Below are 18722 nucleotides of genomic sequence, written 5' to 3'. Positions count from 1 at the left end.
AGCTGAAAGTTTAGAGGGACGGCCAGGTCTTGGTAGATTTGCAGTGGTCTGATACTCCTTCCATTTCAATATTATCGCTTGCACAGTGCTCCTTGGGATGTTTAAAGCTTGGGAAATCTTTTTGTATCCAAATCCGGCTTTAAACTTCTTCACAACAGTATCTCGGACCTGCCTGGTGTGTTCCTTGTTCTTCATGATGCTCTCTGCGCTTTTAACGGACCTCTGAGACTATCACAGTGCAGGTGCATTTATACAGAGACTTGATTACACACAGGTGGATTGTATTTATCATCATTAGTCATTTAGGTCAACATTGGATCATTCAGAGATCCTCACTGAACTTCTGGAGAGAGTTTGCTGCACTGAAATTAAAGGGGCTGAATAATTTTGCACGCTCAATTTTTCAGTTTTTGATTTGTTAAAAAAGTTTGAAATATCCAATAAATGTCGTTCCACTTCATGATTGTGTCCCACTTGTTGTTGATTCTTCACAAAAAAATACAGTTTTATATCTTTATGTTTGAAGCCTGAAATGTGGCAAAAGGTCGCAAAGTTCAAGGGGGCCAAGTGTTGAAACAGTTCCCACATATGCTGAGTAATTGTTGGCTGCTTTTCTTTCACTCTGCGGTCCAACTCATCACAAACCATCTCAATTGGATGGAGGCCAGGTCATCTGATTCAGCACGCCATCACTCTCCTTCTTGGTCAAATAGCCCTTACATAGCCTGAAGGTTTGTTGGGTCGTCGTCCTGTTGAAAAGCAAATGATAGTCCCACTAAGCACAAACCAGATGGGATAGTGTATTGCTGCAGAATGCTGTGGTAGCCATGCTGGTTAAGCGTGCCTTGAATTCTAAATAAATCACAGACAGTGTCACCAGCAAAGCACCCCCCACACCATCACACCTCCTCCATTCTTCACGGTGGGATCTATACATGCGGAGATCATCCATTCACCTACTCTGCATCTCACAAAGACATGGTGGTTGGAACTAAAAATCTCAAATTTGGACTCATCAGACCAAAGGACAGATTTCCAATAGTCTTCCATTGCTTGTGTTTCTTGGCCCAAGAAAGTCTCTTCTTAATATTGGTGTTCTTTAGTAGTGGTTCCTTTGCAGCATTTTGACCATGAAGGCCTGATTCACACAGTCTCCTCTGAACAGTTGATGTTGAGATGTGTCTGTTACTTGAACTCTGTGAAGCATTTATTTGGGCTGTAATTTCTGAGGCTGGTAACTCGAATTAACTTATCCTCTGCAGCAGAGGTAACTCTGGGTTTTCCTTCCCTGTGGCGGTCCTCATGAGAGCTAGTTTCATCATAGTGCTTGATGGTTTTTGCGATTGCACTTGAAGAATCTTGAAATCTTTTGGATTGACTGAGCTTCAAATCTTAAAGTAATGATTTCTCTTTGCTTATTTTAGCTGTTCTTGCCATAATATGGACTTAGCCCTATTTGGTAAAAGACCATCTTCTGTATACCACCCCTACCTTGTCACAACACAACTGATTGACTCAAACGCATTAAGAAGGAAAGAAATTCCACAAATGAACTTTTAACAAGGCACACTTGTTAATTGAAATGCATTCCAGGTGACTACCTCATGAAGCTGGTTGAGAGAATGCTAAGAGTGAGCAAAGCTGTCATCAAGGCAATGGGTGACTACTTTGAAGAATCTCAAATATAGAATATATTTAGATTTGTTTAACACTTTTTTGGTTACTACATGATTCCATATGTGTTATTTCATAGTTGTGATGTCTTCACTATTATTGTACAAAGTAGAAAATAGTAAAAAAAATAAAGAAAACCCTTTGAATGAGTAGGTGTGTCCAAACTTTTGACTGGTAGTGTATAGAATAAAAAATAAAAAAGGTATATATAAATTAAACATTAAACAAATTATAATAAAATAAATAAATAAGAGTTATATATTGGAAAGACATCAAAAGACAACAAAAATACAATTTACACACTATTCATACATATGAATATTCTTGTATACAGTTAAATTACATTTTTAGAAAGAGGAGGAGGCACATCTATTTATTTGAAGTTAAACCTGCCTGAGCAACCTCTTTTGGCAGAGGTTGTTCTTAACTGACTTGCCTAGTTAAATAAAGGTTACATTTAAAAATATATATATTTAACAAAATTCCATGATGACTTGACTCTATACTTAACTGAGCGACACATTAAATCTTCTTTTTTTTCAGTAGCTCAAATAGTAGAACATCTGAGGTGCCTGTCGGCCTCCTTGGCTCTTGTGAGCTCCTGCCCAAATCAAGTACTGAGCATAGCCTTCTCTGTACCTTATTAGCACAGGTGGTAGTGCATTTGCCCTGTGCAGGATTTTTGGTTCAAGTCCTACTCTGACTCTTTCCCCTCAATCACTACATTGGTCCTTATTTTAACATGGCCATCTAGTGACTACATCACATACCGATTTGTGCCTTTTTATGTTGGTTGCAAAACCAATGAATAGTCTAAGCTCTGTTCATCTTGGTGCCAGACCTTCTTGGGGCCAATCAAGCTCTGACTCATAGTCTGTTGATAAATATACACTGCTCTAGGAGACACTGATGTCCACAACGCAAATGTATGATAGGTCTAACCGTCTGGCAAGGGTTTGGACTTTAGTTTGTGAAACCAGTGGTTTAGAGTAGAAATTGTGGGGAAGGCACATGCTCTTGCCGTTTTCCAAATGAAGGGGGCGGTGAGAATTTAAAATCCACTTGCTGTTGTGTTTTCTATGAAGAGTGACGCCACAACCACGTCACTTTCTGCCCAACGATGGCGACTCAACGACCTCACAGCACAAGAGGCTAGGGGCTGTTACCTCAGAAACAATGTAGTCCAAGTAATAATCAAAGGCGAAAAAACATGTTATTATAGTGACAACGTAGCTAGTTAAGATAAAGGCGGAGAGGAGCATTTTCTTGAAGTAATGTTTCGTGGCTGTCACTCAGGTTCTCCGACCATAATGTGAAACGGAGAAAAGGGGATCTTCGACCGAGCAGCACAGTCATAATCTGGATGACAAACATTGCTAAGTGGTGATTCTCTATCAAACCGGACTCGCTGGTTTTATTTTAGCTGGCTGGCTAGCTGTATGATATCCTCCATCGCAAAGAAAGTCATCTGACAGCAAGTATTTCAACGTCGAAACCCCAGAGGGGAACCACTGAGGAAGGATGAAATTCACGGAGCACCTTTCGGCGCACATCACCCCTGAATGGAGAAAACAATACATCCAGTATGAGGTAAACGGCTAGCTCGCGTTAGCTAGCTAACTGCCAAGAGAGGGATACTCTTGATAGAGCTCCGTTTTTATAACGCACACAGCTAGTAATCATTACTAAGTCATGTCAGCTTATCTGGCTAGCCAGATAAAGCAGCTAGTGAGTATAACAAATAACGTAGCATGAACTCCTAATGTTAGCGGTTAGCCGACAGTCTGCTAATATTGCTGGGGGGGGGGGGGGGGGGGGTTGCATCTAATGGGGTTTGCAGTGTGTGACAGTGAATGAACAGTTTTTTTTTTTAGACATTGAATGTCAAGCGTTTGAGCTATTTAGCGTATTTTACAAGTATTGCTTGACCTAATGTAACTCAGCGAGCCATACTAGACGTTACATTAGATGTATGGTTCATAATTCTTATTCTCTACCTTATTTTGCCAACATTACCTAGATAGAAAACTCTCTTGCAATACAATTCTACAATTCCAACCAAATAGCTAGCTTGTTCAGTAGCGTTATAACGTTACAGTACAGTACCTGTAATACAGTGCACACTGTTACACTGATCCCCTAACATTCTTCAGCACGGATCAACTACAAAACCCAATGCCCCTGTTGGATGGAGATGATTGAATATACCTGCAATCTATGGAACTGGTGTGGATTGCAGCAACATAGCTCTGCAATGAACACCTCCATTTGGAGGTGATCACTGCTGCAGTCCTCAGTTCTACGCATTGCTGCTGCTTGCACCAGCACTGTCATGTTTACTGACACAGTCCCTGGGCTGGGTCCAATTCAGACCGCAGGACAAATGGCTACCTTGAAAATATTTGCTGGCAACCATCCTCTCATGTATCAACACCAACAAAGTCAAATTCAAGGACACTGACTTTTAATTAAAAAGCTCTGGAAAGGGTCAGCTTGCTCTCTTCCAGTCTGCTGGAAAATATGTGCGCAAAATGGGTCCAGACCAGTGGTCCCTAGAGCATTTCTTTGTTATGAAGTAAGCATGCCAAATACATTTATGGCATATAGATCCAAAATAATTGTTATTGAGCTTGCATTCCTCAATGATAAACATTGTCTTTTTGAATTATGATCATGCAAGTGTGTGAAATATGGTCTAGTTTTGTCCACCATATCAGCACTCTAAAATGGAAGCGGCCCTTTCCTACTCCCCCCACATCAGCACTCTAAAACGGCACCGCCCCTTTCCTACTCCCCCCACATCAGCACTCTAAAACGGCACCGCTCCTTTCCTACTCCCCCCACATCAGCACTCTAAAACGGCACCGCCCCTTTCCTACTCCCCCCACATCAGCACTCTAAAACGGCACCGCCCCTTTCCTACTCCCCCCACATCAGCACTCTAAAACGGCACCGCCCCTTTCCTACTCCCCCACATCAGCACTCTAAAACGGCACCGCCCCTTTCCTACTCCCCCACATCAGTACTCTAACCCCCCCCCCACATCAGTACTCCCTCTGACTGCAGTACACATAATTGAATCATTTCACATCAGTGCTGCTGAGGTTTCTTCCGTTGGATTAGCCTACTGATTAGAGATGGTCAGGGCTAGAACAGAGAGTGAATGATGGCTCTGTGGCTCTTGCGGGGTCAGTTCTCCACACAATGATTACACAATTTGTCTTTCCAGACTCCTGCCAGTTGGCTAGAGTTGCACAACACATTGGGACGAAGTATCACTCGTGTATTGGTTTTCGGAAGTGTAGTCTCTTCATGTAGTGGTTTTTGGAAGTGTAGTCTCTTCATGTAGTGGTTTTCGGAAGTGTAGTCTCTTCATGTAGTGGTTTTCAAAATGTTTGTGAGAACATCGACCTAAGCCTGTTCATGACAACTTGTTTGTGAGATTCTGCCTAGGTGTGTGTGCGTTTATCTGTATGTGTTTGAATGTGTGCGCCCATACACATATATGCATGTGTGTGAATGCATGCACGTGCCGCTCTGAGAATATATTCTAATTCCTTGTAAAGGTGTTGTATTTGGTCACTGCTCTCTCTCTATCAGGTCAAGAGGATAGCTGGACTCTGCACTCAACATTCTGTATGAGCAGAGCACTGTATAAACACCATTCTGTATGAGCAGAGCACTGTACTGCCTAAATTAGATTCATCAGGGAAACAGGCTGAGGCTTATTGTATTCATTTGCAGGCAGCAGACATTTTATGTCTGTCATTGTACTGTTTATTCTTGTCTGAATTCATGCGGTGCATGTACATGTGTGTTTGTGTACTATGTTCATGTCTGCCTTTATTCATGTCTGTGTGTCTGTGGTTACGGTTCTTGTTGAGAATAATTACCACTGCCTGTCTAAGTGACCTCTGTTGTTTTTGTATCTTTTACTCTTGTGCTTCTGTAAAGTGTTTCTTATTGGATACATTCTGGTAGTCCCTTCCTGTTTCAGTTCGGTGCCTGATGAATATGACCCTGATTATGGCTTACTGTTTTCTGAGCTCAGATTGGAGACGTGCAGTGGCTAACTCACCAGTAGTTAATAGCCTAATAACCACCTACTCCTTCATCTAGGCTTGTGCGTCATATATTTAATCCTATTATACGCGTGACATGACACTCAAATACTTATATATATGTGTGTGTATATGGCAGTTTTCTTTTAGCTTATTAGCCTATTTGGCAGTTGACTGCAGTGAGATTGGAGGCAGAGAATGTGTGGCCAGTTGTGGTCAGAGAAGTCACTCAACGTTCATTCTAACCAGACTCTGTCTCGTAGGCTACTTGTGTAGCCTAACAGACACCATATCTCCACAGTCCACACTGCCTTGATTTTGTCTGGACTTGTGTTGTAGTTTGGCCTGTATTACGGCCCTAAATGTGTAACACCCCAAGCAAGATACCACAGACCTGTGAAGGGCCAACAGGAGTACAGCGGTAGAGGAGGGAGGGGGGCTGAAGGGATAATCGCTTGCCTGTAGTGGTCTGCTTTGTTTAGGAAACTTACGCTTTAGAACCCGCTGATGAACTTAGTGTACACACACAGGCTCAAGCATGGGAAGTTGCCCTTTCTGTCAAGTACAAACACCATACACACACACAAACATACACAGTGGGTAGTGTGGGGAAACAAGGCTTTGGCTACACTAGTAGCACTGCGCCCTGCTGTGTAGGCTCTGTGCTGAGTATTGCATGACAGTTGGTGATCTTTGTAAGCACACCACACCATGCCATTCCTGTCTCTGTTGCTGTTATCATTCCTACCATCTCTGCCACAAACGGTTTTCTGCTCCGTAAAAACACTATCTGTTCCTCACATTCACCATTTAAAACAGAGCTAGGCTAGGGAAACACTGCTGCTAGTTCGAAAGTAGTGCAAAAAAGGGTTGATTTAAATAAAAAATTTAAAAAATAAAACACCTGCTCACGGTTTAATCTAAGGGCTAAATTCTCCCGTGGTTTTACTTACTAGCAAAGATTTGACCGCGAAGGGTCTTCGTCAGGCCTTCTCTGTGGTTAAAAACAAAAAAAACGCTTCTAATTAAACTACTGGAGCATTTAAACAGAGGATTGTCCCATTATTTATATATATATATATATTATACTTGCTCTCACAGTGACAGTCCCACGATCATATCAGTGTCTTCTCTTACTGGCTGGCTGCTTGACTGGCTCAGCTCCAGGGAAGAGTAAGATACTGGTCGCGTTCCAGCCCGTCGCACTGTGCAAATTCTCACAATGCCTGGAGTAGTGTTTTAACATCTCAAGAACCACATTAATGATATAGCAGTCTTATGATATGCACAGTCCAACTGTGTAAAGATGGGCTGGAACGCAACCAGCGTGTCACAGAAGACCTTAGCTAACAAGCCAGCTACACTACACCATAGACATTAAAACCAGAAGATAGTAGCGCTGACGTCATCCACATATTCCTATGGAAATGTCCCGATGGCACATGAAGCTGGAAGTATTTGAATTTGAAGCGTGCCATATTATGGATTTGAGGCTGAATGGCACCAAAAAATTGCTAAGGATCATATTGAAAGTGGCTGTAACTAGCAAAGGATCATGGTTGATGTAGTCGTTTTCATCCAGCCTGAGTTATGCACAAAGAGCGTGCATGAGGGCGCAAGCCTCATCCGATTTTAGAGCTCAAAACGCCATACAGAAAAAAAAATATTTTACATAGGCTTTCGAGGGAAGACAATAGGATTTTGGCACCGCTAGGTTTCTACACAGTAGCCCACCAGCAGAGCTCGTGACTTGACATTCCAGACTGGACACTGAGGGCCCGCACTACACACATTGCCATCAGTATTGTGTCAATGTGAAGTTCTACCTGCTACACCAGAAACCAACCAAAATCAACTATTTTCTCATTTATTTCCATTCACAAGATAGAATGAATGTGCGCGTCAGGCATAGAGAATTGAACCTCAGCAATTCTTGCACTTTGAAGCTGCCATTGGATGTGACACAAAGCAGCTTTCATTGATTTCAAAGGAATCATTCCCTAAATGACTGATGGCAATGCCGTGCTCCGATGGATCTAATGTAGCAGGGCTGTAAAATGGAGGACCATAGACTGGCCCCTTGTCTGTTGGTTCTCACTCTCTCACTATTTATGAGATTCTATATAGACAAGTTCCAAGGGGATAGATGCTAGGGGCCTTTTGGGCATACATTTCTAGTGTAGGTAATTTCCCCCTCATAGATAGATAGGTTGGCTAGACTTTACCCCCAATCTCTTGTCTAGACTCTAGGAACAGTATTTCTAATAGCCCCCAAAGCCTTGGATTAAGGCAGTGAAAGCTGACCCTAGGCCTTTGCCTAGGAGTAACATTTATCTGGACACTCTAGGGGCATGTTTTGGGCTGGAGAACTGAGGACACTTGTTATTGTAGCCTGATGTTGAAGCTGTTGTTCCAAGGTGTCACGTGATGAGAGAAGGAAACAAGCATGTGAGAATGGATCTACCTACATCTTTGTTGGGAAGAGTGGGGGTTTATGGTGTTGGACACACGTTGGATAAGGATGGAATGGATAAGTATGGAACCCTGATAAACGGCCAGCAATCATTACCGATTGATCGGTAATGATTGATTTGAGATTCCCGCTGTAAGATAATACACACACAACACAAGCATGCCAACCTACTTTTAAAATGTGCTCAACTGACTTGACTAGTAAAATGAGAGCAAATTTACAACACATCTTTCATTTAGGAAATAAAAAAACAAACTACTTTGTTTTAAATTAAATAAAAAATCTTGACCTATACCAGCCATGAATGAACAACAGAAAAGCCATTGGGTTTAGTAAACATTTTTCCAGTGACTGTAGATGGCTGGGTTAAAATATGACTGCCCATTTACAACTTTAACATTTGGTGGCGTTTTTTCTTCACAAAGAGGACCAGCTCGGCTTTGTCACGAGAGTCTGTGTCTTTTTTTGTCTACAATGTGTGAAGCTGCACTGAAAAGGTGCTCACTGGCCACACTAGTACAGGGAGCACCAAGATACTTGCGCACAGCTTTAGCTAGGATGGGGAAACGGTGCTTGTTACTTCTCCAGTATCCAAGTGGAGGGGAATAGTAGCTTCTGCAAATAATGGGAAGGGGGGGTCCTCTATTATTCTTGCATTCCAAACGTTCATTAGTCATAGATCAACATTGTCAAATGTTGGCCGATGTAGTAACAGAAAATGTAAGTAAGTGTCACTCTCACACACACTGGCCAAAAAGTTATTTTGTTGGCATTTGCACATGTCCCCATTACCAGTAAAACATAATCAAAACCTATTTTCACTTACTTGCTGTGCTGTTTTGTTAATTTGGTCAGTCGTTTCATTCTCAACCTGGATTTCCTAATACATGTCAAGCAGTGAAGTTTCAGCCCTGCCTGTCTGTGGCCTCTTCTGTCGTGGGTCCTCTTTGGTGTGCAGTGTCACTGTGTCCGTTTCCATCTGTGTCTGTAACATTTCACATAAACCCTGTTTCTTGTCTGCATCGAAGTAACGGGTATTGTTCCTAGCATCAAGCATGGTGGCGACACAGTAAAGAGGCTCAGAGAGAATGCCACCGAATCACTTGTTCACAGCGTCTAGTAGAGTACTTTTGCAAGTTTTTTTTGTTTTTTTGTTGAGCAGAGAGTATCATGTCTGCTGCAGACTCAGTTGATGAGCTTATTTCTCGAGTCAGTTGTTCAAATGGAGCTAGGAGTGTGTTCATGTTTTCAATGAGAGTCCACTGGTTTGTACTGCTTGTTGCAGGTAACTCATAGTCAGCTGCATACACGCCAAGCACTCGTTTTTGTTCCAGCAGACTCTCCATCATGTAAAAAGTACTGTTCCATCTGGTGGAAACGTCTTGCTTAAGCCTTTCTGTTTTCACTCCAAGCTGCTTGTATTGCTTGCAGGTGGCTGTATGCTAGCTGTGAGAGTTTAACATAACCCACTATCTTCTTACCTGTTGCCACTGTCTCAGATATGCTGCGTTGGGCCAAAACATCTTTGTTTACAGCCAGTTCAAGCGTGTGTGCCATGCCTGGCAAACTGGCGACTACGCATTCTTCCAAAGCCTTTGTCATGTTACGTGCATTATCACGTAGCACAGCGTGTACTTTGTTCTTTGGGATTTTCCAAGTTTCAAACATTTTCTCAAATGCCATTGACATGGCAGAAGCGGTATGAGAACCAGCACATTCTTGAGCATGCAATATTGCTTTCCTCAATACGAAATCCTTGTCGACCCACTGTGCTGTCAGACTCAGCATGTTCATGGGGCTCACGTTGCTGGTCCAAATGTCAGTCGTGAAGCTAATAGCAGTGACGCCCATAGCAAGTAACTTGTGGATGTGCATTTCAACAATACTGTGTAACTCCGGTAGCACAATATCTGAAAAATAGTGCCTACTTGGTAGTGTGTACTGGGGCTCAAGGTGCTCGACCGGTCGGCGAAAGCCAACATCATCCACAACAGAGAATGGTTGATTGTCAAGGGCAATGAATTCCATTATCTTGGTGTTAATGGATTTCGCCTTTGAGTTGTCTCGCTGAAATGTTCTTACTCTTTCAAATGACTGCTCGACTTGAACTTGTTTAGTTGTTGGAAGTGTGCGCTTAGTTTCTTTTCTGCTTTTGTTCCAAGTAGTCGCTGAACGTCTGGGGGTGATGCACTTTCAAATGAGTAATTTGGTTTGTGGTATTGAAAGATTTCACTTTCTCCCGTCCTCTGGAAATAATAGCAGCACAAACGTTGCATATGGCCTTTCTGTTATCTTCCTTTGAAACGTCAAAATAAATCCACACAGCAGACATTGTGGGCCAGGTTAGGAATGCTGTGTTGCACATGTAGCGCTGTATTTTTTGTGGGGTCATTACGTTACCTACCTACGTTATATAGGTATACACTTCAGCTTTGACATCGGTTTTCGACATCGGCGTTAAACTAGACATCGGGCCGTTGTCAATGTCGTCATTTTTGGCTAATATTGTCAGATTCTGATATTCTCACCGATATATCATGCATCCCTACTACCAATGTGTTATCTTCCAGGACACTAGACTTCTTTCCCAATCATTTGTTAATTTCTCTTCATTCGTTGCTCTTGTTTGTAAATCTACTGAATCCACTCATTCATCAGAGCATGAGTGACCTTGACCATGCAGCTCTATTGGCACTGAGGACTTTCATTGTCCTCAGACTCGCTTGCTTTTCCACAATAATAAGTGACTTCTTGTTCTCTACTCTGGGGCACAGAGAGCGACTGTATAGCAGGGGTAGGCAACTAAATTCAGCAGAGGCTGGATGGTTGGGGGGCTGGAAAATAATTATTATAATTTGTGCAGTGCAAATTAACCACAACTAATCCCAATGAGTTGTATTTGAAAATAAAAATAATTTCATTCCTTGATTACATTGAGATGATCACATTGTGGGAATACTCGGCAACAGATTTCCTAAACTAATACATTTGAGCTGAATTCATGGTAATTTGTCATCATGTAGTAACCAAAAAGGTGTTAAACAAATCAAAATATATTTTGTATTCTTTAAAGTAGCCACCCTTTGCCATGATGGCAGCTTTGCACACTCTTGGCATTCTCTCAAGGACAGCCAGGATGGAGCACTTACCCCTTTTCACCCTTCTTCTCTATTGTTATATCTATTGTTATATTTACACACACCCCTGAATATCATGACCTGTTTTATCCCTCAACTTTCTGCTGCTTCCTCTGGCTGGCTGGCTGTCCTGTCTGGCCTTCTGTCTGTCTGTATACCAACATGCTGAAAGAGTATTGTACAGTGTAGCTTCCCTTATAGGTTGGAAAGGGTTTACTCTGAAACGTCTGCCTGGCCGCCTGCTTGCCTGCTTGCTCCTGGGCAGAAATTCCCTGGCTGTTTTAGCTAGTCAGTGGTACAATAATCTGGGTGCCCATGTTAAAGAGGGGCTGAACTCACTGATTTGGCCTGGCTTTTTAGCTTGTCTATTAAGAAATGCAAGAAGCCATGTATAGTACTAATGGGTGAAATCAATAGTTACATGTCAGGATACTATTTTTGACAATATACTGTATATTAATATTATTTTTGACAATATTGGAATATTATATTTGTGCTAGCTGTCTGTACCTGCGCCGAAACTCCAGTAATTGTCCTTCTATAACTTGTTCTCCATCTGCTTTATGTGGTGAGCCAACATGTTTTTACCACTTTTATTTCCATGACTCATCAAAACAACTTTTTCCCCTCTTGTCTCTCAGCAGCAGGCATGGTGACGAATATATGTTTGGAACATCGAATTGCTATGAAATCTCAGTATCGCTTCGCAATACATATAGAATCGTGAGAATTGCAATACATGTCGTATCAGCACCTAAGTATCGTGATAATATCATATCCTGAGGTCTCTGGCAATTCCCATCCCTAGCGTATAAAGGTCCAGCAACCCAAATGTTGAGTGTTCGAATCACATCATGGAGAACTTTAGCATTTTAGCTAATTAGTAACTTTGCAACTACTTACTACTTAGCTAGCATGTTACCCAACCCCTAACCTTAAACCCAGGCCTAGCTAACATTAGCGCTAGATTAGAGCAAATACTGGAAGTATATCCCTTTTAAGCAGTGGCAGCTGCTGACTCATACACTACACTACATCATGTGCTGCTCTACCACATTGAGCTGTTGGCTTACATGTGTGTGAATACTTGGTGTAGTGCTGCATTATTGAAAGAGTCCAAGTGTCGAAACACAAGTGATGTTGCATCGAACACAACACAATGTCTGCAGTTCATTTTATAAATGTGTCATCCCAATAGTTAGGTCAGTGACTTTATTTTTACCCCTTTCTCTTGTTTTTCTCTCTCTGCTCTGCAGGCTTTCAAGGATATGCTGTATTCTGCCCAGGACCAGGCTCCCTCTATCGAAGGTAAAATAAGATGTGTGTGTGTGTGTGTACGTACGTGCATTCTGCACACTATTCGGGCATGTCCCCCCAACATCTCCCCAATTCTACTATTTCAGTGGGGCAAAAAAGTATTTAGTCAGCCACCAATTGTGCAAGTTCTCCCACTTAAAAATATGAGAGGCCTGTAATTTTCATCATAGGTACACTTCAACTATGACAGACAAAATTAGAAGAGAAAAAATCCAGAAAATCGCATTGTAGGATTTGTTATGAATTTATTTGCAAATTATGGTAGAAAATAAGTATTTGGTCAATAACAAAAGTTTATCTCAGTACTTTTTTATATACCCTTTGTTGCCAATGACAGAGGTCAAACGTTTTCTGTAAGTCTTCACAAGGTTTTCACACACTGTTGCTGGTATTTTGGCCCATTCCTCCATACAGATCTTCTCTTGAGCAGTGATGTTTTGGGGCTGTTGCTGGGCAACACGGACTTTCAACTCCCTCCAAAGATTTTCTATTGGGGTTGAGATCTGGAGACTGGCTAGGCCACTTCAGGACCTTGAAATGCTTCTTACGAAGCCACTCCTTCGTTGCCCGGGCGGTGTGTTTGGGATCATTGTCATGCTGAAAGACCCAGCCACGTTTCATCTTCAATGCCCTTGCTGATGGTAGGCTTTGTTACTTTGGTCCCAGCTCTCTGCAGGTCATTTACTAGGTTCCCCCGTGTGGTTCTGGGATTTTTGCTCACCGTTCTTGTGATCATTTTGACCCCACGGGGTGAGATCTTTTGTGGAGCCCCAGATCGAGGGAGATTTTTAGTGGTCTTGTATGTCTTCCATTTCCTAATAATTGCTCCCACAGTTGATTTCTTCAAACCAAGCTGCTTATCTATTGCAGATTCAGTCTTCCCAGCCTGGTGCAGGTCTACAATTTTGTTTCTGGTGTCCTTTGACAGCTCTTTGGTCTTGGCCATAGTGGAGTTTGGAGTGTGACTGTTTGAGGTTGTGGACAGGTGTCTTGTATGCTGATAACAAGAATCAAACAGGTGCCATTAATACAGGTAACGAGTGGAGGACAGAGGAGCCTCTTAAAGAAGAAGTTACAGGTATGTGAGAGCCAGAAATCTTGCTTGTTTGTAGGTGACCAAATACTTATTTTCCACCATAATTTGCAAATAAATTCATTAAAAATCCTACAATGTGATTTTCTGGATTTTTTTTATTCTCATTTTGTCTGTCATAGTTGAAGTATACCTATGATGAAAATTACAGGACTCATCTTTTTAAGTGGGAGAACTTGCACAATTGGTGGCTGACTAAATACATTTTTGCCCCACTGTAGCTAACCCTTAGCCTTTCTGTATCAAACTAATTCTGCAGAAATCAATGCAAGAACAAAGTCAATCCTCTAGGAGAGATGAGTAAGTGAAAAAAACTGAGAAAGAGCGAGAGGAGGAACAGAGTGTTGAGCTTGGGAGAGAAAGCGATGTGCACAATAATCACATCTCATCAAATACCCCTCCCTCTAAATGAAGCTTCTGGCCATCAGTCTTTGGTCTAACAGCGAGGAGAATGACAATGCATTGCTCATGCCTTTTTCTAGTGTCGCTGGCTACTTCATAGCCGCTTTCAGTTTCATTGGAAGGCTGATCTGTTTCTACAGCGGGATTCTCAGTGAAACACCTCGTGTCCCTTTTAAGAGTTCCCTGTGGTGTTTCTGCATGGCATTGTGTGCTTGGAGACTGAATCCAACTTGTTATGTTTGACTAGCAACAGAGGCTACTCTGAACCACTGGTGGGAACTGCAGTATAGACATATATAGGTGGAGGATTGTATAGTGTAGCTATGCTCATTAGGGTAGCAACCCTCAGATGAGCCTGAAGTTAGACATAGGCGTTAGGCTAGGCAAAGTTGGAAGGATCTCAAGCAGACATGTAGGTGGAGGATTGTACAAGGTAGCTTCTCTCAAAAGAGAATGGGTTTACTAAACCTGTGTATGTCTCTGTATCAGACCTGGGTTCAAATACAATTTTAAAACATTTCAAATACTCCAGGCAGGCGAAAGCAAACGCTCAAAGTATTTGAAACGGTTCAAATATTGTGTGTGTGTGTGTGTGTGTGCGCGATAGATAGATAGATAGATATGAGCCTGACTGATATGGGATTTTTGAGTCCGATACTGATTTTAGGGAGGCGAAAGTTAACGATATATCTGCCGATACATGTTTTTTAACAGGTGGAATGAAAAACAGACCTTTTTTTTCACAAATTGTGCTCCAAAGGATTAACAGATACTCTAAATTATGATTTCGTAACTAAATAGGAACTCTAGAGCTCTGTCAGAGTGACCATCAGGTTCTTGGTCACCTCCCTGACCAAGGTCCTTCTCCCCCGATTGCTCAGTTTGGCCGGGCGACCAGCTCTAGGAAGAGTCTTGGCGGTTCCAAACTTCTTCCATTTAAGAATGATGGAGACTACTCTATTCTTGGGGACCTTCAATGCTGCAGATATTTTTTTGGTACCCTTCCCAAGATCTGTGCCTCAACATAATCCTGTCTCAGAGCTCTACGGACAATTCCTCCGACCTCATGCCTTGGTTTTTGCTCTGACATGCACTGTCAACTGTGGGACCTTTGACAGGTGTGCCTTTCCAAATCATGTCAAATCAATTGACTTTACCACAGGTGGACTCCAATCAAGTTGTAGAAACATCTCAAGGATGATCTTTGGAAACAGGATGTACCTGAGCTCAATTTCCAGTCTCATAGCAAAGGGTCTGAATACTTATGAAGATAAGGTATTTCTGTTTTTATTTTTAATACATTTGCAAAAAAATCAACTGTTTTTGCTTTGTTATTATGGGATATTGTGTGTAGATTACATTTTTAAAAAGCCATTTTCGAATAAGGCTGCAACGTAACAAAGTTGAAAAAGTCAAGGGGATGAATACTTTCCGAAGGCACTGTATATCCTCTATAAATACAAAGTCAGTATAACACTTGTTCAGTTTACCTTCTTAGTTACAACTTAAAGATGTCTGTCTATGGCTGTGGATAAGAAGGCAGAAGTGTTTGTGCGGAAGCACCACAAGTACACTAATAAACAAGAAGGGCTGAATGAATTAAGCTTTGTCTCAACGTTAATCTGATATTAAATCTGAATCTGCACTGTTCACAAGATCACAAACTATGCAGTGAAATCCTGTAACATGCAGTTCATAATGTCACCACTTTAGCATTGAGTAGATTCACTACGGTGCTTTACAACAGTCAAAGGTCATGTAAAGAAACACTTTGGCAACCTGCAATGAGAGCTTGTTCAGAGATACTTTTAAGGAGATGGGGAAACTCCATTGGAATTGTATCAACGGCAGGTTGTGTATGTTTTCAATGCGTCGTCAATGGACTGTGCTGTACATTCTGGGCGATTCCCGGGACAAGAAGGGCTCTCCTTCAAGGAGTGCAGGGGTCAATTGGGCACTAGCTCAAACTCAACATTAGCATGAATTTCACCAACAAGAAGTACAACATTACAAACATTTAACTTATCTGTAATATTGTTTAGCTTTGAAATTGTGACATTACATACTTTAGAGGAAAATACGCAGGTTTCTCGACGCATACCCTGACTTTGAGAAGGGGTTGCATGATGATTAGCAACCGCGTGAGGCAGCATGACAACCTGAATGCAATTGGCCGACTGTGCTGTGTGAGGCGTTATATGTTCCTCCATTCATTGCCCAATGGGATTCCTAGCTCTTCTTTTCTCTGTCTTTGGCTTGTTGTTGCGTAATGTACTGTGTATTATGACAAGCACATTCTTGCTGTTATTTTAATTTTTTTGTATTTCATTTTATTAGGTTCCCAATTAGCTGCTGCAAAAGCAGCATCTACTCTTCCTGGGGTCCACACATTCATTCCAAAAATGTTTTCTTACACTGTTATTCAGTACAAAACGTGTCTGCTATATATTTCAACTGCAAATGGCTTGTGCTGATGACTGAAACATTAATGCAGGAAGATGCTTGCCGCACTGGTTTTAGTCACACATGACTAATTGAACTAGCTAGCTAGCTAACAATCTTCTCTCATCGTGAATTAAGCAGACAGACGGAATTCTAGATCTGCTCCAACTAACTACAAAAATCCCACTAACACAATAAGCCCAGAAAGTAACAGTGTTATTTTTGTGTGAAGGATGAGTCAGTGTTGACTATGTCGTCAGTCCTGTGTTCATGCATAAATAGCACAGATTGCTTGCTAGCTAGCTAGGCTAAATACATTGCTGGTTAGCCAGTGAACGTTAACCAAATGAGCATGTGATGAGGACAAGACTACTTGCTTGATGAAGTGTACTTTTGATTTACTTATCCAAATACGCTGTCCCTGGCAAGCTACTCAATGTCAAACCACCATGCTCACTCTGACTCTCACGTGGTGATTTACAAGCTGAATGATGAGCTGCTTGTAGAGCGCTCTCTTCAGGCAATCATTACCTTTTTTTAATAATGACGATTTTAATATCGGTCTACCGATTTATCGGTCGGGCTCTAATAATATCCCTCTGGGTTTATTTTTTATTTAATCATAAAAATCCCATTGAGACAGTCTTTTTTGCAAGGGAGACCTGGCTAAGATGGCAGCAGCAATCAATACAACATTTTATTAATTCAATCAGCACAACAATACAATCCAGCATTCAGGAAACATTTACTCTACTCCTGAACAGAGTTTTGTACCAGAGTTTTAAACTCAATGAGGGTCACTAGTACATCTAGTTTTAGTATACTTTGTAGAAAATTCCATGCCTCGGGTGCGTAATAGGAGGCCATTTCTTCTGAGCAACAACAAACACAGATTCCTGTGGTCATCTGAGGTCATAGTTCAACCAGCACTATCATTGATAGGATTGGCAATAAACATATCTAGCCTACCTTTGGGTCTGTGTGTGCTGTTGCTATGGCTGGACATTGGACACTAGGCCTGGAGTGTTGCCAGTGTTAGAAGTCAACTCATCAGTGTATCAGTAAAACAATCTCCGGACACTGTTGTGCTCCCAGTGTGTGTGTTTTAATATAACAACGTTGTAACCAACCAGTGTTATATAACCAAGAGAACGCCGCAGTCAGCACACAGTGAAGCACGTACTCCCAACCAAGTGTTTGTTTTTTGTTAATAGCCTTAGCTCTTTGTTCAGTAGGCCTACCTGCAATTATCCTTGTTTAAGTTGCTTTAATACACCATAGATGCATTTCATTTAAAAAAGAATGTAGGGTTTTAATGGTTCACCAAACCCACTGTTCGGTGCCTATTGCGGTTTTTGGGTCACTGTTCGGTTTTGGTACAGAGCCTAAATTAAAATGCCATTCACAATGTTCCTTACTTGTGCCTCTCAAGTTTCCGCTCTGATGAGGTGGGAATTTACCAGTTGTGAAGTCATAAATACCAGTTAAGAAATGCCGATTGGCTAATGGCCAAAAAGCTGTCAACCATAACATTAAAATACAGCTATCATGCTTGTAAACAAATGTGTAGTGTTAATAGATTTATTTTATAAGTAATGTTTTGTTGTTGCATTTAACTGCCAAAAATGTTGTTATAGAGGCCATTTCCTAAGTAGGTGACGTCAGAGGACACCATGTGGGAGAAGTGGATGCTCAGGATGATAGACGAGTTTCCCACTAGTAATTACCAGTTTGAGGGCTGTTCAAGTGGATTTTTCAGAGTTGTGGTAAATTCCCACTTCCTATTTGGTTAGGAACGCACCATGCCGCTGCATCCTTCAGTGCCAGATGCGTACTTGTGACTCTCATAACGCAGGCATGTCTGTAGCTCTACATCTCCCACTCAGGGGTAATGTGATGGGCTTTCACTGTTAAAGGTCCGATGCAGCTGTTTTTTATCTCAATTTCAAATACTTTCTGGGGAACAATTATGTAACTTACTGTGACTGTTTTCAATTAAAATGGTCAAACAGAAACAAAAAAAGCTTCTTAACAAAGTGTAATTTCTCAAGCAAGAATTTTGGCCAATTCTTTGAAAACTTTAGCTTTGGTTTGCTTATATAAATTGTGTACTACATGTTTGC

General features: G+C 41.6%; 1 protein-coding gene across 1 annotated transcript in view; it reads left to right on the top strand.

The window, feature by feature from the left end:
• The first annotated feature begins 2582 nt into the window (after positions 1-2582).
• Positions 2583-18722, top strand: part of LOC110508198 (solute carrier family 53 member 1) — a 41979-nt gene continuing 25839 nt past the window's right edge. The window contains exons 1-2 of the mRNA XM_036966011.2: positions 2583-3264; positions 12602-12653. Coding sequence (XP_036821906.1) covers positions 3196-3264; positions 12602-12653 — 121 coding nt within the window. The 5' untranslated portion in view covers positions 2583-3195. The remainder of the gene's footprint in view (positions 3265-12601; positions 12654-18722) is intronic.

Source organism: Oncorhynchus mykiss, chromosome 28 (assembly GCF_057628025.1).
Source record: "Oncorhynchus mykiss isolate SJ-2025 chromosome 28, ASM5762802v1, whole genome shotgun sequence".
Lineage (NCBI taxonomy): Eukaryota > Metazoa > Chordata > Actinopteri > Salmoniformes > Salmonidae > Oncorhynchus > Oncorhynchus mykiss.
The sequence above is the reverse complement of the archived record's forward strand: the minus strand, read 5'-3'. Positions and strand labels throughout refer to the sequence as shown.